The 22713-nt window shown below is 48.7% G+C and overlaps 1 protein-coding gene across 3 annotated transcripts in view; it reads left to right on the forward strand.

Moving 5' to 3' along the window:
• The window catches only part of GTF3C1 (general transcription factor IIIC subunit 1), a 2762707-nt gene that overhangs the window by 2264482 nt on the left and 475512 nt on the right, over positions 1-22713 (forward strand). For all 3 annotated transcript variants that reach the window (XM_086940909.1, XM_086940911.1, XM_086940910.1), the window contains one exon: positions 11155-11267. In XM_086940909.1, coding sequence (XP_086797035.1) covers positions 11155-11267 — 113 coding nt within the window. The remainder of the gene's footprint in view (positions 1-11154; positions 11268-22713) is intronic.

Below are 22713 nucleotides of genomic sequence, written 5' to 3' on the forward strand. Positions count from 1 at the left end.
GGTTTCATCATAGTCCATCCGGAAGTGTCCTTAAATTGTATATTTGTAACTTCTTTGTTTCCCTTAAAAAATCAATGGTAACTTGCGGCTGTGTTTAGACACTGCACACGTCTCCCGTGGGCCTCCTACTTCCTATCCTTTGGTTGTTTAGAGTAGCCCCAGCGATGCCCTAGGCCTACTTTCAATTTCAGACATGGTTTTTCTTTTTTTTTTTTTTTTAATTGTCCTCATATGCCATTAAATCTTACAGAGCCAGATTAAATGTGTCTGCTGACACCAGCGCGAGCTCACTCATTTCATGGTTTGCACTTTACACAGAACCTTTCGTACTCGGTCTGTTCTTTACTTCTTTCTATGGGCCTCAGAACTGACCGAGAGGTTAAGTAATTTCATGTAGAGGCATAATCATTGCACAAACATACCCCTGAAAACAATGAAAAAATACAACATAAAATAATCATCCCTCTATCCATTCTTTGCATGGAATCCAAAAGGCCCTTTTCATATTGTTTTCTTTTCTTGTGACTATATCTAATTTCATTACATTTTTCAGGGAATTAAACCAATCTAAATAATCCAGAGGGGTACATTTGATCCAACATTTACAGATTTCTCTATGGGTTAGTAAAATGAGATAAAAACTAAGCTTATTAATATCCAATGACAACAGATTGTAATTCGAGAAATTACGAAAAATATAAAAAAACTGCTCACCTGAATTTCAAACCCAAATATTTCTTCCATACCTTTCATTACCAAGTCCCCAAATTTCTGCAGACTAGGGCAGCTTACAAACATATGTACATAATCAGCTTTTTCCCTCCAACATTTTGGACAGAATGGGATTATACCTTTTGCAAACTTTGATAATTTGAGAGGAGACCAGTATACTCTGTGGAGAGAAGAGATGGTTCCTCCTTAAATTGGCAGCTTGAACTGTAGAATATAATAGCTCAAAAGATACTTGCCATATATCTTCTAAGCTTGCGCCTGGCAAGCACTCGCCCCACAGCTGTACTGGTAGGATGAAATCCCCGTCTGCCAACTCTATCAAGAGCCAGTAAAGAATTGCAACTCCTTTCTTGTTTTGTTGTGTAGATCTTAAAACGTTCTCGAACTCATTAGTACTACCAACCACATTGCCAACCTCTTGCGACCAGCTTTTTATCTGCAAGTATTTAAATTTCGCTATTCGATTATCCGTTATCGATCTTAGATGTTCCCAGGATAACAAAAATCCCTCTGGCATAAGTTGCTCCCAATGAGTTACACCAGCCAGTTTTAGCGGGGTAGCTAATGAATCTTTTGTCCACTCCGGTGAGCCAGGTGTGTCCCATATAGGCGCCTTAGCATTATAATAGCTGATTTTTAAAAGCTTTCTAATTTTCCTCCATGTAGTCGCCGAGTCACTTAATGATTGTAATCGAACCTTTTTAAAGTAGCGAGGGTCTCCACATTTATACAAGTATGCATGTTCTGCTCCTTTTAAATCCTGCAACATTTCCCTGTACTTAATACCTATATCTGAGAAATTAGGCTCATCCAACAGCATCTTACCAGCCTTCATTAAGAAGATCCTTGCATAAGTGATTATATCCGGTGCGTTCAAGCCGCCCTTATTTTTCCTTCTCCAAAGTTTCTTCCAAGAGATTCTTGTCCCTTTCGAAGCCCATATGAATGAATTAATTTTCGATAGCATTTTCTTCAAACTTTCTTCTTTGAAGGCTAACGGAATATTTTGGAAGATAAAAATCAATTTGGGTAAACGCATCATTTTTACTAAGTTCACTCTGCCTATCAATGTTAAGGGTAAGTATGACCAACTTTTCAAAGACTCAGCAATTTCTTTATCTATTTTTCATAAATTTTTACTAGGTATCTCATTAATGTCTTGGGTGATTTGTGATTTGGGGGACGTTTGTTCAATTGTTTTGGAACTCTGCCTATCAGCGGGCCCAATCAGCGCTGCAGAGTCCCTGCGCTGGGTGGCTGGCCTGACCTGGGAGGCTTGCTACTTTCTCGCCAACGGGCTGCTGGGCTGCCTCGGGTGCTGTGACCCGCAAAGACCACACTTCCCAGCATCCTCCACTGGCGCCTGCTAACGGCGTCATCTACAAGCGCCGGCAGGCACTAAAAATCCATAATAACTTGTAGAGCTCCCGCTTCGCGGGACGCCCGCGGGCGGCGCCGGGTTAAGCCCGGGACAAGGGCGGGACCGTCTGTGGCCGAACGAGGCTGGGCTGGGCCACCCCTCTAAGCCCCCCTGGAAGAGACTTTTTGCGGCTTCAAACTACTACTGATGTGGTAATCCCCACACACCTTTTTAACAAGTCCAAAGCTGCCCCGATATTATCTGCTTGTATTAGAATTTTATTTTTTTGGGGCCCCACTTTTTAATATCTTTTATTGTATCTTTATAAATGTGTAACTTAATTAGTTTTGACAAGCTGTGAATACTGGTAAACACATTTGTTTAAAGCTATTACGATGAGCAACATGGGTAAAAATAACAAGTCCACTACGTCTCGTCCTATGACTAGGCAATTAGCGGCAACGACCCAACGACTACCGAGCCTAACTGCTATTTATAAAATGCTCCAAAAAACTATAGGGGCAGTGGCAACGGCTATAGAAAACACTGAAAGGCGACTCTGAATTACCCCTGCTTTGCCCTATCCCCCCCCCCCCCATGTCTCTGGGGGATTGCTTTTTAGCCACAGTCAACCACCCTGAATTTACGTCATTCCTCATGCCCTCCTTCGCTGAGCTACCTTGTGCTCAGATTGTGCCAGATGTGAATGTCTCTATAGAGGCTGCCCCGTCCCTTTCGCCCCCGGTTTGCATAAAGGTCCGCAAACCTCGAGCTAGAAGTAAGAAGTTGAAACTTGTGAAAAAATCAGCTAAGAGAACGACATTTACACCTGATCCTTTACAGTCTGACTCTGGCCCTCCCTTCTTTACCACAGGACCTCCCGTCTGGGCCACTCACTTACTAATTGATCTTCATGCCCATATGGAACAGCTTATCACCACCCATTTTAAATCCCTGTCCTCTAGGACTGATAAACTAGTTTCATTGATAAACCGCAAAGGCTTAGGGAGAGCACAGCCAACGACCTCAATGGGGAATCCTGCCACTACAGTGGCTTTAGGATTAATTAAGCCTGCTACTAAAGGCTCAAACCCAGGCGTTAGTATCTGCCCAGACAACCCTACACATGATCTGGCCCCTATAAACTTGCTGAAACTTATCCCTGTCTCGACTGGTTCTGGCCTAACCAATCATCCTAATGTGCTTCCAGCCGAATCTGGCCTGACACCATGTGGCTCACTTTCTATCGCAAGAACCCCTGGAAGTCTGCGACCAGACTCTGGTAGGTTCCAATGTAATCCTGCCCTGAAATCTCCTGAAAATGGACCCCCAAAATCAGCTCCTTGTCCCCCAGTTACCCCCAGAAGCATCGCCTTATGTGGTCGTGCCTACGGGAGTGCCCCCACTGGCCAGCGAACAAGGTGAAACTTTCCCAGAGTTAAAAAATAAAATCATCTTCTGGGTAAATAGACACAGATCCATAATGGGAGCCGGCCAGGGGAGATTTTATTCACGCGAAGTCAGTTGGATAGGGTCTAAACCCAAAGACATCTGTGGCAACTGTGTAATTGTCAATTTTAGGGATCCCGGAGTGGTTAAACACATACTAGGTAATGGAGGGTCTTTTAATGCGGGACTATCAATACTCGCCACTTGGGGTATTTTTATCTACGAACTCTAGCACCAAGTAGGCTGGAACCAATTTATTTCCACCACGGTGGATATGAATTTGATTATAACATTCCAGTGGGTAACAGATTTAGTTCACGGAGCACTGTGGATTGACTACCATTGCCCTTGGGAGCAGATGGAATGGTTCCAAATCTATCTAGGAGCCATGTTGTGGAGGGTTTGAGTATAGAGGTGGGGCTCCATGAGCTGGTTATTAAATCTAAGGTGGATAACACAACTACACCCCCACCTTCCCAATACACCGGCCCCACAGGAGTGGAAAGGCAGTTGGATATATTCACACTTATAGTATCACCGCCTTCTATCGTGTCCCAACCCACCGAGGATTCCCCAGCCCGAGTGGTGCTCTGTAGACCATTAATCGAGTCTTGGAATGTAGCAGGGCTGGGGTCTAAGCTGCATAATTCGGAGTGGGGAGAGTTGATGGACAGTTACGGTTTATGTCTGTTTCAAGAAACCTGGCTGCTGTCTGCTCCTTTTAGGGTAGGATATGCGTCTTTCCATTCACCGGCTGTGCAGGGACCCAGGTGAAAACCTTCGGGGGGTTGTGCATCAGGATTGCTGCGCACTTAGGGTGTTCAGCTTAGGTAATAGACTCCCATTGTCCGGATATTCTCTGTATTGTACTTAACTTTCCGGGTGGTTTGTCGTTGGCAGTGATCAACATTTACTTACGACCTCAACCACACCAGTTGGGTTTATCTATTCTGGAGGCCCTAGAGGAACTCCTTCACTCTTTACCCTCGTCGTACCATAACATTTTTGCCGCCGACGTCAATTGCCATTTTGAACCGCTTCTGGGGATCCCCCCGGTAACCTCAGATGAGGATGAAATTTGGTTTATTCCGGAGTGCATTATGTACCTGAAAAAGCGCTTATCGCCTCTGGCCCTCGTAATCAACAAGTTGGTTGCAACACACTCCCTTAGGGCCTGTAATGGTAGACTCCCTCTAGATGTCCCGGGTACAAGCACCTTTAATAGACCAGGGAAAAGCACAACCATAGATGATATCCTGGTTAATGTTGAATTCTGGGCCCGATTGAGATCTTTCTCTGTCATCCCAAGGGTCGATAGTGACCATAATTTATTGTCACTTGAACTATCAAACACATTGGGGCTCCGAAATGAAGTGGGGGGGGGGGGACTGCGACCATTATTAACTCGAACCTTCTTACAGCGGCAGGTGGCAGATGCATCAGGTGGGCGAAGGTCGCGTTAGCACCCGATAAGCTAGCCGAGATATACAGTCTTGTCGCCCGCTCTCTAGCTGAGGTTTGTGACCTCCTGAACCCCAATTGTGATCTGTCCTATCCTCAGGTTTTCCAGCGCATCCATAACCAGCTTCTCTGTTCTTTGGCCCACTATTTTTATACTACTGATACCAAGAGGCCAAGGTTAAACAAGCATGACCATTGTTTTAATAAAAATTGTAGGCTGGCTAAAAACACCCTGATAAAGGAGGTAAAATCGGGATCTCAGTCAACTATCAGAATTGCGAGGCAAATTTATATAAGTTTGATCAGGGAGGCCATGTCCCAGTGGGAGGCTGCAAGTTGGGAAAGCATCAAGGCAGCCCTGGAAATCCGTGACTTCAGGTCTTTCTGGAATCTAGTTCGAGCTAGATCGGCTGAAGGGTCATCGGCTATTATACCTAATCTTAGTGAAGAGGTTTGTCTAGACCCTTTTTTAAGCCCCTCTACTCACTTAGTAACCCAGAATCTCCAGTAGATTTAGTGGCCCAAATAAGTACATCTGAATCAGTGCATCCGGAGGGTTTGGGCCTTGATTGCCCACTTTGCACCCTCCTTAAAGTTCAGGCGGCCCTCAGAAGTTTGACACTGGGGAAAGCTCCGGGCCTAGACAGGATCTCTGGCGACCTATATCGGAGTGAACAAAAGGTTTGGGCTCCTTACATCTGGGTTTATTTTAATGCTATCTTACAGGGCTTGGAGATCCCCCCCCCCAACATGGCTAGGAGCTGAAATCATTCCCATCCACAAAAAATCTTCCCCTCTCAATCCGGCCAACTACCGCCCCATTAGTTTGATCGACGTCCTCCAGAAATTATTTGCTCGCTTTCTTTTAACAAGGTTGCAGAGTTGGATGGACGAACATCACATCCTAACCTCCCTCCAAGCGGGCTTTCGAGCAACGGTGTCCACTATTGACCAACTGTTTAGATTACAGTTGGTCTATTGGAAGACGGTCTTCATTGGGGCAGGTAGTTTGTACTTGATCTTTGTGGACCTTCGGTCCGCATTTGACCTGGTCCAGAGGGATAAGCTTTGGGCAATACTGCTAGAGATGGGTTCCCCGGCCTACCTGTGTTATCTATTCAAACGTATGCACCAAGGTACATATGCATGGGTGAGATATGGGAGGAGTGGGGAGCTGTCGGCTCCGTTCCCGGTGGAAAGGGGAGTGAGGCAAGGGTGCGTCCTGGCCCCCACGCTCTTCTCCCTTTTACTTAACGGGATGATAGACCATCTACTGGGAGCGAGAGACCTAGACTCTCCAAGCCTAGCAGGGCGTAAGATATCTGCCCTAATGTTTGCTGATGACACCCGTTATATCATCAAAATCATCTACGGGCATACAGCCTTCATTAGAGGCATTCTGCTCCTTCTGTAGACTGAGGAACTTGGAGATTAATCTCTCTAAAACCAAGTTCATGGTTTACAGCACCAAATTATCCAATTGTCCTCACCCCCACTTGGATGGAATGGCGCTGGATCGCGTGTCTACCTTCGATTATTTGGGGGTTACACTTAACGATAGAATGGATTGGGGGTCTCACATGGCTAAGGCTAATTTGAAGTTGGCCCAATCATCTGGCGGTATCTTAAAGGTTTTTAATGACACCTCTCTTAAACTGTTGGGTCCGCCAATGGAAATTTAAAGCCCAGGCAAGATGGGGTGCGCTTTATGGTGCAGATTTATGGGGTCATGTTAGCGCTGCCCCTCTATCCCTTACTGAGAATAGTTTCATTAGGCGTCTTCTAAGACTTCCTCTGAGTACCCCCCTGACCCCCGTACAGCTGGATCTAGGTTTGGTACCTATACAGGAGATTGTCTCAGATCGCCATCTGCTGTACTGGAGACGACTTTGGTCCACCTCTGAGCTCTTGAGCTATAGGGAGGACCGGGGGTCTTCTGCCCAGAGGGGGTGTGGGGAGAATCCCCTGGTTAAATCACATCAAGCAACTCTGCCATGCTCTTGGTAGGGGGACATGTGGTCGTCCCCTGAGGAAACCTGTCCCCTATATTCCAAGAAATCACTAAGTTTGGCACTCAAGCGCTATTGAATGGAAGTTTTAACAACAAACTCTTCCATGGGTAGGCTGACAAACACTTTTCTGGATATTAAGGTCCAACCTTACTTTGAGAAATTTCTGGATGATATCTGTAGGAGAGTAGGGTCTGCAATCCTATAATCACCCCAGATTTTTGCTTTTTGCTTCACTGGTTTACGACTTTCCCTGGCTGTGGGCCTGCTAATCAGACCCACAGCCTAGCTGTTCTCTCTCTAAATTGACACACATGTACCTTAGGTGCATTTACCAATTGGTACTGGGCCACCTTATCAGTCCCTGTACAGTATACCTGAGGTGTCCAGGGCATAGGTGTACCCAGGGCCTACCAGGGGCTGCAGCATGTATTATGCCACCCCTGGCTGGCCATCCAAATCTGACACAACTGGCTGCACGACAGCTGGGGCAAGGTGGTGTAATCACCCTTTGCTTTAGATATAGTATTCCTATATCTAACCCTAAAATGGACACATGTATTCCTATCAGTCACTCCTATGGCAGGCCTTAACAATCCTGAAGGCAGAGTGCTTGGAATAATGTGAGATGGTGCTCTGGCATGAGCTGAGCCCGTCTGCAGCTTGCGAAACCAAGTCCTAATAGCTGTTCCATGATAACATGTACCATATACTCTTAAGTGCATTATAATCCTCACGGTTATTTGCTATCTTTGGTATCACTTTATCAAAACATGTCGAGTAAGGTGTCATACGAATTGGAATACTAACCCCTCGCCAATTCTGGCGACAGGGTTAGCATTCCACCCTTCTAGAGGGACACGACATGTATGTAACTGTGAACCCCGGTTAAAGTTAACTCGAGCCTCAGCATCACAAAATGGATGCTGCCACCACAGACACGAGTCTGACCTCCTGCTGCTGGGAGTCCTTACAGCGAGGAGAGCTTGGACAAAGGGTTTCCTGTCAGGGGCGGTGCTAGCACCATCCCAGACAGGGTTTTGTTTATCCCAGGTAGGCAGGGCTGAGAGGAAGGTGACTGCAAGTGGCACCCCGGTGCTCACTATGCATCTGCCGGTTTGAACCAGTTCCAGGGGCACACCAGCCCCTGAGCTGCGGAAAGTCAGGACAAGGGAGAGGGGGGTAACCACCCCCCTCCTGGTCCCACCCATGGGCAGGACCTAGTCGCATGCCTGCCCCTTTTTTTAGAATAATGGTAGGAGCAGGCCCCCTTCCCAAATTAGATAATTCTGAATCTTGACTACTTTCCACAAAAGGACTCTTGACAACTTCTGAAGACTCTCCCTTGTGGCTAAAGAGTAGCCACCCTGCATCGCGGTTTGCTGTAAGTCCATCCTCCGGATCAAGACTGCCCAGCTCGACGAGACCCGGCTTCCCTGGCACCTCTACCTACATCTTCAGCCCAGCTGAGATTCGTGGGTGTGACGAGACCTGAAGGGACCGGCCATCTTCAAGACTGCACGACGCTTATCCAGCACGACCGCCGAGGGATCCTCGAGTGAGTGCTTTGGGGTTTGAGAAGCCCTAACCCTGAGCAGCTCAAGCACCGAAGTCCAGCCCCCCAGCATCCACGAGATCTGCGCGGGGCCCTTCTGCTCTTTGCTGCTCACAGCGTTGTCCGGCTATTTGCCTGCTGGCTTGTGGCCCTCCTGACGACAAACCACGACACTTCCATCGCTGGTCTGGTTGCTCCAGACTGGCCCTTGCTCCCCTCCAAAAGAGGAGCACCCCGGACCCTCCTGGTCCACTCCAGACGCCATTTTGAGTCCACCGCGTGGGCTTGCCTTTGCCAAAGTTTGTTGCCCCAATCCTGGGTCCAGCATCGCCGACAGCAGACACCTCGTGGGACAGCTCGCACCTTCATCCTGGTCGCCGACAACGCCTCCTGGTCCGAGAGACTGCAGAGCCCAGCGTCGCCCACTCACCTGGTCGAGGTGACTTCATCCGGTGCCATCCTGGTGCCCATCTGATCACTGGATAGTGATCAAGAACGGAGTCCCCTCTGCTTTCAGGTCGTCTCCATCATCGATCCAGGCTTGGATCACATCGAACTTCATCACTGGTCGCCTGCCAGCAACTTCTTCTTTCAGGCTCCGTAGACTGTAACGAGGATTCTCGACGTCTTTTGAACCCTATGCAGCCGCAGCCCCTGGGCTAGGTAACTTAGCATTTCGGTGCTCCAACGTAGGTTCACTATCTAAGTGTCCAGATCCGTTTTCAGCCTAACTAGTCGGATTCGTCCGATAACACTAACTTTACGAAATCTAGCATCCATAGACTTTGTCCCGCATCCCGCGTGAGAGTGCACACTCTGCACCCGATCTCCCTAGGCCTCCTGCTCCTAACCTGAAGGTTCAGTAGTGTAGTCCTAGCGATCCTGAAGCCTCTGGATCTTGTTACTAACCTGCTAGTATTTTGCATTCCACTTTTGTAGTATATGGTTTTTCGTGCCCCTCGGGCATTTGTGTAAATTGTGCAACTTAGTATTTTCTTAAGAGTTTTGTTGTGTGCTTAGCTCCCTGACTCATAAAGAGATTAGGGTAGACTTGTTATAAATAAACATCCTTTTATTTTCATAACAACTGTGGTGTCCTTTCACTTGGTGTTCAAGGGGTATATGTGATGGTATAACAGCTGGCTTAACGCGCCCTCTAGAGTTTAGCCTAAAGACTGCTCTTGTCCATGCTCTAGGATAGCTGGTCTATAAGGTTGACTTACAACCAATCATCAATAAGGGTTGTTTGGAATGATACACAGTGATCACTAGAATAGTGAACACTACATATCAGGCCAACTTCTCACACACTTCACAATTGCCCTGTTCGTCTCCTCACTCTAAAGACTGCTTTCCTGGTCGCCATAACCTCTGCTAGAAGGGAAAGTGAGCTCCAGGCTCTCTCTTCTAAGCCTCCTTTTCTCTCTGTCCATCTGGACAAAGTTGTTCTAAGGACTCGTCCTTCTTTTCTGCCAAAGGTTGTCACTGCCTTTCACATCGGGCAGACTATCCCTTTGCCCACCTTCTTTCCGCCTCTACATCCCTCAAAAGAGGAAGAGAGGCTCCAACGTCTGGACCCAAAACATGGCTCTCTTTCTATCTGGACCGCACACAACCGTTCCGGGTGGATGAACAGCTATTTGTTGGCTACATGGGCGCCAAGAAAGGTCGGGCTGTGCACAAGCGGACCATCTCTCGGTGGGTCTTTCTGTGCATAAAGGTTTGTTACTCCTTGGCTAAAAAGGAGCCTCCGGTGGGGTTGCGAGCCCATCCTACCAGTGCGACGGCAGCCACTACTGCTCTGGGACGGGGAGTTCCTTGCATAACATTTGTCAGGTAGCTACATGGGCCTCGCTACACATGTTTACCAAGCACTACTGCCTGGAGAGCAAATTCTGGAGAGACAGCTTCTTTGGCTGTTCTGTTCTCCAGGACTTTCTGGTATGATCTTGGTTCCCAGACACAGCACCGTGGTTGGTATTGCTTGGATATCTATTCTAAGGTAAGGAATCTATCACTATGTGTTTCTTTCAGATGCACAAGTTACTTACCTTCGGTAACGATATATATGTTAGAAACATTAGTAGTGATAGATTCCTTACTGCCCCACCCATCCTACCCGTTCCGCAAACTGATTTCTAGGGTTAAGATCATCCCTTTCAGGACACTAGTTTCAATGCACCTTTGGTCAGTATCTTGCATGGCTCTGTGTTCCAGGCGCGGAAAGTCGTGTACTGAACTGACGTCAGCGCGCTTGGGCAGCGTCTAATTAGCGTCCGCGATGTGATCTCGGCGACCACAACGCCAATGACGGACACGGAGCCTCACAACTCCACCTACCGACGAGAAGGGTACTGCTGACAAAAACTTTCCAGATCCAGTCTGACCCATGGGGGTAATTCTAAGGTCCGGAATCTATCACTACTAATGTTTCGTACAGATATATCATTACCGAAGGTAAGTAACTTGTTCTTTAATTCCTCTAAAAAGCGATTGAGTTGTACCCATGAGTCTTGGGCGCTATCAGATAGTGCCATTTGTTCATCAGTTTTTCAAACCTAGTTTTCTTTTATTTATGTTCTTTAAAGGTCTGTGCAGAAGAGTTTAGAGAATTTGTTGAAAAGCTGAAGGAAAAGTTGAGCTCAACTATCGGAAATCTTCAAATTGAGGTTCCAGACACATTAGAAGAGCTGTTTCAAAGGTTGGTACATTTTAAGATGCATTCAATAAATCATTTCTACGAACGTTTCTACAGAAGTAAACATGTTACTTTTTAGTATTCTATCCAGAATCCTATTGCAAGGACTTCTTTATTCTTTTCAATTGTATTTGTTACTTGAATTCTGAATCGCTAAAAAATGTAGGCCACTAATAGTTACCAGATTTACTCTCATACTATGTATGGCAGGGCACTTCTCCAGGGCCTTTGAGTTTTGAGGGTATTGATGCAATCCTTGTGACACGTATTGCTGCTGTCTTCAGAAACATATTAACCATGTACTACCGAAAGCTCATAGAAGGAACTCCTCTGTAGACAGGCTTGAAGAGTGCAGTGGTCATGTTGTAATGTCAAGGTTTATCCGTGGAGGGTTTTGTTTAGTACCTTAAGGTCAGTTACCGTATTTATTAATTTCAGTCAGTATAATGTCCAAGCAATGTTTCATCATAAAAGCCAGGAATTATGGTTGAAAAATATGGTCAAATTCTGAAAAAAGTGTTCTGGTATTCAAATCAACCCTACTGGAGGCAAAGCTAGGATGAGCCCAAGATGAATGCCTCCTGCTGAAGCTCCATTAGACGCTTCTGTGGTTAGCCCAATTGCTGCAGTAAAGAAACGACGAGGAGAGGCAGTATCAGTGACACAAAAAATGCAAGAGAATTTGATGGAAATGAGGAGACGCCCCTGGGACTGTGTGAAGCCATGTAAAGAAGCCCCACACCTACGTCTCATCACAACCCTGGAGTCCTGGTTGCTCGCATTAGCTGGAAATGGACGCCTTACTCCTGGGCTCTCTCTGAGACTCCGTGATGGTGTTTCCATACAGTGCTGCCTGAGTTAGGACACACTGGCAAGCTTGTAATTGAGGCACACGGGGTGCACAATGGATATGGATAGCTATTTCAGGTGAGAGGAGATGGCCTGCATGGATTTTGGGAGGGAAGGACAGTGCCATACAAGTGTTTGGTAAATATGTCTGTTAGTTGGTAGATGGACACTGTTTCTGTTTAATCCTGGGCAAAATTTTCTGAAATCTCAGACTATACACAATTGGTGAAATTAAACATATACCTGGTCAGGTTGTGTTTGAGACTCTGCCTGGGCCCCAATTTTTGATAACACCACAGGCTAGTTCTGACCAGAATTGATGACAGTTAATGTGTTAGTGTAACTGTTTGTTCCTATAGGACGATTATACCATTCAGGAAGCTACTGAAATCGCCCAGCTCTGCAAGAGAACGGTACGCATTTTGATTTTGTTTCATCACTATTTTTGCAAGAAGACACTGGCCAGGTTGTCAAGGGCACTCCCCCCCGTGCCTTGAGACCCTCGCGGGTATGTAGTGCGCTTAACAAATGACTGATTGATTGATCGTTGTTGATGAAACCAGCTGCCCACCAGATTTTGTTCTCAGAGGCAATACCATGCACCAAATTGACCCAGAGAAGTGACACGAACAAGATGACCAGCTGTGGATGCCTTTTAAAAATTGATTAAGGTCATTGGCACTTCCCTAGCCAATATAGACTCAAAAATGACTGCCCTAGCCTCAGTCTTTTTTCAGCAGATTATTCATCTGAGACGAAGATGAAGTGCAAGAAGTTTCTGTTGCACTTTCAAATGTGTCAGAGGGACATTAAATATGGACTGTTAGATTCCTGCATGTATATTGATCATTTTGTATGGCTGGACTGGAGAACTGAACAACTTTCAGGACTCACCTGGTGAATCCGCAGTGGATGCAAATGTACCTCACCGCACATCTGCAGCCAGCCTTTACCTACAAAATACCATGTTATGGGTGTGACAGACCCATAAAACCCAAGCTCACAGGGAATACAAGGGATCCATAAAACATTTCAAACTAACAGGAAATACAAGGCATGTATCAGACAGAGGACTTCCCTAAATGGCGGAGTCACTAACCAGAGGTATATAACTAATTTCCATTGAAAACGACCCCAGATATGAGAGATGAAGAACCTATAATTTGACCTAGATGCTGTCCTAGGAGCACTGATAGCTGCTCAAAGTATTTACCTCCTCCTGTGATACTTGCAATACCATTTCTTGGCTCTTGGTGACCTTAGTATGATTTTGGGAGTGCTATCCTTAAAATCCTTAAATTACATTTTCATCAATAGGGGATCTCCTACCCAAAGATTTCCAAAGTTACCTGCTATATCATAATACTATTAGCCAATAGAAAATTATTCCATGCCCCTGACAGCCCCCAGAGGGAAGTAGCCCTATTGACAAATGTTCAACGTTCACCACCTTATGTTTCACAGAAAATTATACTGTTGTTTGTACTATTGATTTTGATTTCGTTTACAGTTTTATTAATGAGCTTTTACTTGTAACCAATATATCAGTTTACTGTTTAGATACACTTCACAATAGCAACTCGGCGACCTCTTTCCTGCCTCTTACTCTATCTTCATACACATACATCCTAGTAGAGGAAAACCATATTGTCCTGTTAACATTTGCCAGGGCTGTCTGCTCCCTTAGGATGGACCTTGAGGAGTGCAGGTTAGACTCCAATCCTTGCACGTCATCAATGGTCATTTATATTTTGACATTCTATATACTGGGTGTCTTAAAAATAACTTGTGTTTATATTTAAACTAATTAAGGAAATGTATTTACAGTAGAAACTAGAGAATTATAAACGTGTGCACTAATGTTCAGTTTAACTCGAGGACATGTAGTTTATGTTCACGTTTGCATTTACACTTTAAATCTGAAAGAGACACGTTAGTGATAGATTCCTTACCTTAGAATATCCCCAGGCGTCAGACTGGATCTGGAAATTTTTGCGTAACAGTACCCTTGCTTGTCGGTAGGCGTCGCCTGCGGCTCCGCGTCCGTCGTGGGTGCCGTGATGACGTCGTCGGAGTACTTAGACGCCGCCTCCGCGTGCTGACGTCAGTTCTTCCTTTTTCCGCGCCAGCAAGCGCAGATCTGGAAAAAGCAGTAACCCTTAGTCAATTTTTGACTGACTTTTTGGATCACTTTTGATCATTTCTTGAAGTCTTTCGACTCCGATCGGTGCCATAGGGATGCCCGGATTCAAGCACTGCGAGGATTGCGACCGCACGATGTCGGTCACGGATCCTCACTACCTGTGCCTAGCTTGTCTAGGCGTCGACCACGACGACAAGGCCTGCTCCGACTGCCGGGCCCGCTCTTCGAAAGCCAGGCGGGAGCGGTTCCGCAGGCAACTCGAACTCCGGCAGTCGGCCCCGCGCCTCGAGAGGTCCCGGTCCCACGGGAGGTCGAGGAACAGGTCGCGGGGTCGGAGCAACCACAGCTCCGAGAGTCTGCACCACTCCTACGGGTCAAATTCGTCGTCAGGTAAGAAACACAAGAAGTCTAAGAGGCATCATCGCTCTTCTGACTCCCCCGACGCTCGCGCGATGCAGCGGAGGGTTCAGGTGACACCGCCCATGCGGCTCTGTCGGAGGCGCTGGCGCCGCGTCCAGCTCCACACACCCCGGTCCTTGGGCGAGACGCGACGCCGGAGGAGATTGAGCGCTTCCTCGTGGCCATGAGGTCCCTCTCTCCTCCGACAGGCTCCGCGGCGCCTCCGGGCCCAACGGACCCGTCTGGGGCCCCTAGTGGGTCGGGGGCTTTGGCCCTGAGGCCGTCGGGTGCTTCGGCCCTGGGGCCTTCGGGCCCGGCGCCGCAGGGCCCCGCGGTCCCGGCGCCTTAGGGCCCGGCGCCGCAGGAATCTACTTGATCCGCTTCGGGATCTGGGTCGTCGCCGGTGGACCTTACGACCCCCCCGGCGTCGGTCCGTCACGTGTCCCCTCCGGCGTCGTCCTCGGGCGACGCTGTCCCCGATGCCTCCCTCGACCCGGTTCCGGCGTCGGAGCGGTGCCGCTGGGCGCCGCTCTCGACGGCGCTTTGGGAGTTTTACTTCAATGAACTGGCCCCATCCATTGACTGATTATCAGGAGATGGGTGATGAGGAGTATTGGGACGGGTCTGAGGACCCTCTGACCCGAGAGTGTCAGTCTCAAGAGGACTGGACAGGTGGACTTGGGGATGCCAGTGGTCTGGACACCTCACCAGACAATGGTTTTGTCTCGCCTCCTACCGTGGCTTCGGAGGAGGGGGCAACCTACAGTGTGGTGCTGATGAGGGCAGCCAAGGCCTTGGGCCTTGAGCTCTCCGTCGTGGCCATGAGGACTAACCTCCTCACTGAGGACCTTAAACCGCAGTCCTGCTCGGCCGAGCCTCTGCTGCCCTTTAATGAGGCCTTGACTGACAGTCTTTTGGGCACTTGGTCCAGGTCCGCTACGGGTTCGCCCGTAGATTGGAACGTAGCCAGGCGCTGGTCCCGGGCCTGGGCGACCCATGTTTCCTGTCCACCCACCCCACCCCCGAGAGCCTGGTCATCCTGGCGTCCAATTCCCAGACCGCATTCCCGTCGGCTCCGCCGGACAGGGAATCCAAGAGGTATGAGCAGTACGGTAAAAAGATCTTCTCCTCCCTTAGTCCGGGACTGCGGTCTTCCAACACCGCATGCCTCTTGGGCCGCTACACCCACTCTCTGTGGGATACGGTTGCGGAAGTGCTGCCAGAGTGTTCGTTGGAGGTACGGGCCAAACTCGGCCAAGCCCTTGTGGAAGGCCGGGATGCAGCCAAATATTCTATCCGGTGTGGGCTGAGTACCACCGACTCACTAGGTAGAGCGATGGCAATGACTGTGGCGGTTAGATGCCACGCCTGGTTGAGGTCCGCCTTCTTTTCGGCCGATGTCCAAACCACACTGATGGACATGCTGTTTGATGGCCGTCGCCTTTTTGGCGACAAGGCAGACCATGCGCTTGAGCGCTTTAAGGACTCCAGGGCTACGGCCAAGTTCTTGGGCCTCTCGGCCCGCGCTAGCAAACAGGTGCCTTTCGTTTCTTTCATGGCCAAGGAAGGGGCGCCCCTACACGTGCTACCAGCCACACGCCGCAGACTAACATCCAGTGCGGTGGAGGCCGTGGAAATCGCTGTGGAGGCGGTCGGGGACAACGGCGAGGCCAGTCAACACCCTCCCCCGCAGCATTCGCCTCAAAACCCTCCTAGTCCGTGCTTTTCGGCCCATGTTACGCCAGTGGGGGGGCAGGGTTCGCCATCACCACTCTCACTGGCGCACTGTCACTTCGAACAGGTGGGTGCTGCAGATCGTCCGGAGGGGCTACTCCCTCCCGTTCGAGATGACCCCTCAAGCCATGCCAGCGCAACACCACTGCGTATCGGGGGATCATTTGCGGCAGGAAGAAGTTTCGGCCCTCTTGGCCAAGGGGGCCATCGAGCGCGTTCCTGGGCCAGAAGTAGGGTGTGGTTGTTATTCCCACTACTTTCTGGTACCCAAGAAGGGCAAAGGGGGCCTACGCCCTATCTTGGACCTACGGAACGTCAACAGCTTCCTCCAGAAGGAGAAGATTAAATTGCTGACACTGGCTCAGGTCTTAGCTGCCCTGGACCCAGGAGACTGGATGGTAGCTGTAGGAAGGTGGATATCTGACTATGGTTGCCCCCAACTTTTTGCCTGGTGTTTTGCTGTTTTTTCGACTAAGTTGACCTGGGGCCCTGCTATTCAGGACCCCAGGCCCACTGCTCTCTCTGTAAAATTGATTCCATGTACTCTAGGTACATATCTAATTGGTACTGGGCCACCTTATCAGTCCCTGTACAGTCTACTATAGGTACCCAGGGCATAGGTGTACCCAGGGCCTACCAGGGGCTGAAGCATGTATTATGCCACCCCTGGATGGCCATCTAAATCTGACACAACTGGCTGCACGACAGCTGGGGCAAGGTGGTGTAAACACCCTTTGCTGTAGATATAGTATACCTATATCTAACCCTAAAATAGACACCTGTATTCCTATCAGTCACTCCTATGGCAGGCCTTAACAATCCTGGAGGCAGAGTGCTTGGAATCATGTGAGATGGTGCTCTGACATGAGCTGAGCCCGTTTGCAGCTTGCGGAACCAAGTCCTAATAGCTGTTCCATGATAACGCATACCATATACTCTTAAATGCATTATTATCCTCGCGGTTAAATGCTAACTTTGGTATAGCATTATCAAAACAAGTAAGGTGTCGTACGAATTGGAATACTACCCCCTCGCCAATTCTGGCGACGGGGGTAGCATTCCACCCTTCTAGAGGGACACGACATGTATGTAACTGTGAACCCCGGTTAAAGTTAACTCGAGCCTCAGCATCACAAAATGGATTCTGCCACCACAGACACAAGTCTGATCTCCTGCTGCTGGGAGTCCTTCCACCGAGGAAGGCTTGGACAAAGGGTTTCCTGCCTTGGGAGGTGCAAGCACCACCCCAGACAGGATTTTGTGCATTAGGTAGGACAGGGCTGAAAGGAATGAGACATGCCTGGGGCACACAAGGTGTCCCTGTGCATACTCCGGTCTAAACCAGTTCCTGGGGCACTCCAGCCCCAGAGCTGGCACAAGACCGGACAAAGGATAGGGGGTATAACCAACCCCCTTCCTGGTCCCACCCAGGGGAGGGACCTAGTCGTAGTGCAGCCCCCTTTAGCTGAATAAAGGAAGGAGCTGGTCCCATTCCAAAGTAGATTATCCTGAACAACTGTAGAAGAAGAAACTCTTGACTTCGACCTTCTGCTCCACAGAAGACTGAAGAAAATCTCCCTTGTGGGCAAGGAGTGTCCACCCTGCACAAGCAGGCACCATCAGCGTACAGCGGCTTCCCTTTGTCGTCTTCCAGTAAGGATCCAGACTTCAGAGCCCGACGAGACCCGGACTCCCAGACCTCTCCGACCTCTACCCACCTCTGCAGCACAGCTGAGACCCGTGGGTGCGACGAAACACGTGGGACCGGCCATCTTGAAAGAAGCAGCACTTCGCTCCAGCATGACTTAAGAGGCATCCTCGTCCAAGTGCTTTGGGGACTGAGAAGCCCCAACCCCGAGCAGCTCCTGCATCGAAGACCAGCCCTCCAGCATCCACAAGATCTGCGTGGGGCCCTTCTGCCTGTTTGCTGCTCGACGCGTTGTCTGGTCACTTGCCGGCTGGCTAGTGACCTACTAGACGACGAAATCCGACAACTTCACTGCTGGTCTGGTTGCTCCAGACTGGCCCTTGCTCACTTCCAAAAGAGGAGCACCCCGGACCCTCCTGGTCCACTCCAGACGCCGTTTCCACTCACCGCGTGGGTTGCCTTTGCCAAGGCCTGTTGACTCAGAATCCGAAGCCGACACCGCCGACAGCGAGAGCCTGCGTGGGACAACTCGTGCCTCCATCCTGGTCGTCGAAGACACCACCTGGTCCACGTGGCTGCAGAGACAAGCGTCCACCTTCACCTGATTGCGACAACGACATCTGGTTCCACTCCTGGTTCCACTCAAGTCACTGGCTAGTGACTTTGAACATTGTCCCCTCTGCTTTCAGGTTCTTCTCTTCACTGATCCACCCTTGGATCACACCGGACATCTTCCTCCTCACCGCCTGCAGCATCTTTTCTTCCAGGCTCCATAGACTTCAACGCCGGAACCCGACACGACTTGGCACCTATGCACCCGCAGCCCGTGGGTGAGGTAACACGAGCATTTCGGTGCGCAAGGGTAGCTTGACTCTCCTAGTGTCCAGTTCCACAGTTGTTTTAGTTCTACCTAGTCCGGATTGTCCGTACTCACCTTTTTCTTGAACTGTACTATCCATAGACACTGTTATGCATCTCGCGTGTTAGTTCACACTCTGCACACGCGTTCTGTGGGCCTCCTATTACCTACCTAGAGTTAGTATAGCGTGGTCCCAATGATCCTACAGCCTCTGGACAGCTCAATTCCTTTTATCGACTTTCACATTCCACTTACTTAGTATATAGTTTGTCGTGCCCCTAGGGCACCATAGTAATTTGTGCATTTTAAACGTATTTTTCCTAAGAGTTTGTCATGTGCTTAGCCCTCTGACCTCATAAAGAGTTCAGAGGTGTATGTTAGTTATTAAATACTTGTTTATTTTCATAACAACCTGTGTGGTGTCCTTTCACTTGGTATTCAAGGGGTTATATGTGGTAAAACAGCTGGCTTCACATGCCAAAAGAGTTTAGCCTAAGACTGCTTTGTCCATGCTACCATTAGGATAGCTGGTCTATAAGGTTGACTTACAACCAATCACCATAAGGTTTGTTTGGACTGATACAAGGTGATCACTAGAACTAGTGAGCATCATATATCAGGCCAACCTCTCACAGCTGGGGCCACTGGCTCCAACACCCACACCTTCTGTCCAGGCTGGTAAACAGTAAGGACAGCCTTTTGGTCATGCCAAGCTTTTTGTAGTTCTTGGCTGGCCTCAAGGTTTTTAGATGCCTTCTCCATGTACTCTGCCATCCTGGAGCGGAGACCAAGTACATAGTCCACTATGTCTTGCTTAGGCTTTTTGAGAGGTAACTCCCATCCTTTCTTCACAAGACACAGGGGTCCTCTTACAGGATGCCCAAATAGAAGCTCAAAAGAGCTGTAGCCAACCCCCTTCTGTGGGACCTCTCTGTAAGCAAACAGAAGGCAGAGTAAAAGGATGTCCCATCTTCGCCTAAGCTATTCTGGTAACCCTTTTATCATCCCTTTGAGGGTCTTGTTGAATCTCCCCACAAGCCCATTGCACTGTGGGTGATAGGGGGTGGTAAATTTGTAATTGACACCACACTCCTTCCACATTGCAGTCAAGTATCCTGACATAAAGTTTGCACCTCTGTCAGAGACAACCTCCTTAGGAAACCATACTCTGGAGAAAACTCCAAGTAGGGCCCTGGCCACAACAGGAGCTGTAGTGGTCCTAAGGGGAATAGCTTCTGGATACCTGGTGGCATGATCCACTACCACCAGTATAAATCTGTGCCCAGATGCTGTTGGGGGGTCCATTGGTCCAACAATGTCAATCCCCACTCTTTCAAAGGGTACCCCCACCACAGGTAGTGGTATAAGGGGGGCCTTTGTGGTGCCACCTGATTTGCCACTGGCTTGGCAGGTGACACATGAGCGACAAAACTCTTTAGTGTCTTCAGACATATGAGGCCAGTGAAAGTGAGAGACAAGCCTGTCCCAAGTCTTGTTCTGGCCTAAGTGACCTGCAAGGGGAATCTCATGGGCCAAGGTAAGAAGGAAACCTCTCAGAGACAAGGGGATGACCAGCCTCCTGGTAGCACCAGGTTTGGGGTCTCTTGCCTCAGAGAAAAGGAGTCCATCATCACAGTACACCTTGTGGGTACCTGTGCCATTCCCTGCAGCCTCAGCAGCAGCCTGCTGTCCGAGGGGTTCAAGAGAGGAACAGTCTAACTGTGCCTGCCTCAAGTCTGCCCTGGAACGTCCCCCTGTCCCAAGAAACTCAACCTGTTCAGGCTCAAGCTCTTCTAGGACAGTTCCTTCTGGGGTCTTTGGGTCAGCCTCCTGAGAAAGCTGATCCTCACCTTGAGGCAGGGGGGAAGGCACTACCTTAACCCTACTGCTCTTTCCCTTGGGAAGTGTCTGGTCCATTGTTCCAGGATCCAGCACTTGTTCAGCTGGCCATTTTTTGGCCTGTGACCTAGTCACAGCAAGGACATGTGCTGACAAACCTAACATTTCCACATGAGTCCTATACTCCACATCTGACCATAAGGAGGATTCCAAATCATTGCCCAAAAGACAGTCCACTGGGAGGTCTGAACTAACTACAACCCTTTTGAGGCCAGTTACCCCTCCCCAGGAGAAATTAACAAGTGCCATACTATCGTTGGTAGTGACATTGCTAGCATTGGTCACTAGGTAGTCTGAAGCTAGTATTACCTGTCCAGGGTCCACAAATGCTGGTGTCACCATAGTGACACTGGCAAGGGGGCCCTCTAGGTTTGAGCCATTTTTCCATTGATTAAAGGCGTTTGCCTGTACTTGCCCAGAGTACTGGGACTTATTGTAGGGGTCATATCCATGTCCCCAGTACAAACAAGAACAGCCTGAGTAGGTACCCTGACTAAGTCAGAGCCCGCCTCAGATACCAAGGTTAACCCCACTATAGCCTTGGGAGAGCACTACTACTTGTAACTGTACTAGGGTGGTGCAGGTGCCTTAGGGGCAGTAGTGGTAGGAGCTGGGCCTTTCTTGGTGCACTCACTAAACCAGTGAGTTTTACTTTTACAGTATTGGCACCATGGTTTCCTCTGACCATCATTCTTCTTCTTTTGGGAATTCTGGGACCCACCCTCATTAGATTGTTGTGGCACTGTTGAAGACTTATGGTCATTTTGCTTATTCTCATTACCCTTCTGGTCTGCTTTCTTCTGGCCACCACCCTGGTTCTGGTTCTGCTGCTTGACCCTTGTCCTGACCCATCTGTCTGCCTTCTTTCCCAATTCTTGGGGAGAGGTCAGATCTGAATCAATAAGGTGCTGATGCAACAACTGATTCTGACAATTACTTAAGATTTGCTCTCTCATAATTAGATTGTACAATCCTGTGTAATCAGTAACTTTACTTCCCAGTAACCAGCCTTCAAAAGCCTTAGTGGCACAATCAACAAAGTCAGCCCAATCCTGAGACTGAATTTTCTGGGTGTCTCTGAACAGCAACCTGTACTGCTCAGTTGTTAAGCCAAACCCATCAATCAGTGTATTCTTCAGGACTTGGTAATTGTTAGCATCCTCAGCTCTCCTCAGATTGACTTCCCTCATCTTAGCTTCATTCTCTCTTCTCTGAGGGGATGGCATCCCTCTCTGAGAAGATGCATGAGAGACATGGGTGTGAATAGATCTGTTAGAGCCTCTGGAGTGAGACCTAACTCGTCTATTCCCAAGGTTAAGCCTGCTTGAGGATAGGCCTGGGGCTCCCCTAGTTCCATTCTCATGTATGCTTAAGTTGGCCCTGGTAAGTCTGCTGACTCCTCCCTGACCATGGTTTACCTCACCATCAGATGAATCTCCATCTCCCTCCACTTCATCAGTTTCAGGGAGATTACAGTCCTCCTCTACTGGGGGTATGGTTCCCTCTGTAGGGTCAGATGGGCCTGGATTAGAAGCCCTTCTGGCATCAAATGTCTCTAAGACACCTATCAGAAAAGGAATTGTTGGGTTAGAACCCTGGTTTAGTTTCCTGGAGGTACACAATTGTCTCATCTCCTGGAAGCTACGGGCTGCATATCTTGACATGACCTGTGGAGGGTCAATATCACCAAGGGGAGCCACTGTGTTCTCCCCTGTGATAGACATGCTTTTCTAGTGAGGTGTAAGTGGTGCACTTACCTACACTATGGGTTTACCTACTGATCCCTTGCTAAGAGTTGTAGTCAGGGTGTGCTACTCCCTTTCTACTACAACAGCTGGTTCAGTAGAACTCAGAGTATTTCTAAGCTTGTTATATGTACCTATGGTACCTTATGTGATCTTTCAAATGATATCGCAAG

Source organism: Lissotriton vulgaris, chromosome 10 (assembly GCF_964263255.1).
Source record: "Lissotriton vulgaris chromosome 10, aLisVul1.2, whole genome shotgun sequence".
Classification (NCBI taxonomy): domain Eukaryota; kingdom Metazoa; phylum Chordata; class Amphibia; order Caudata; family Salamandridae; genus Lissotriton; species Lissotriton vulgaris.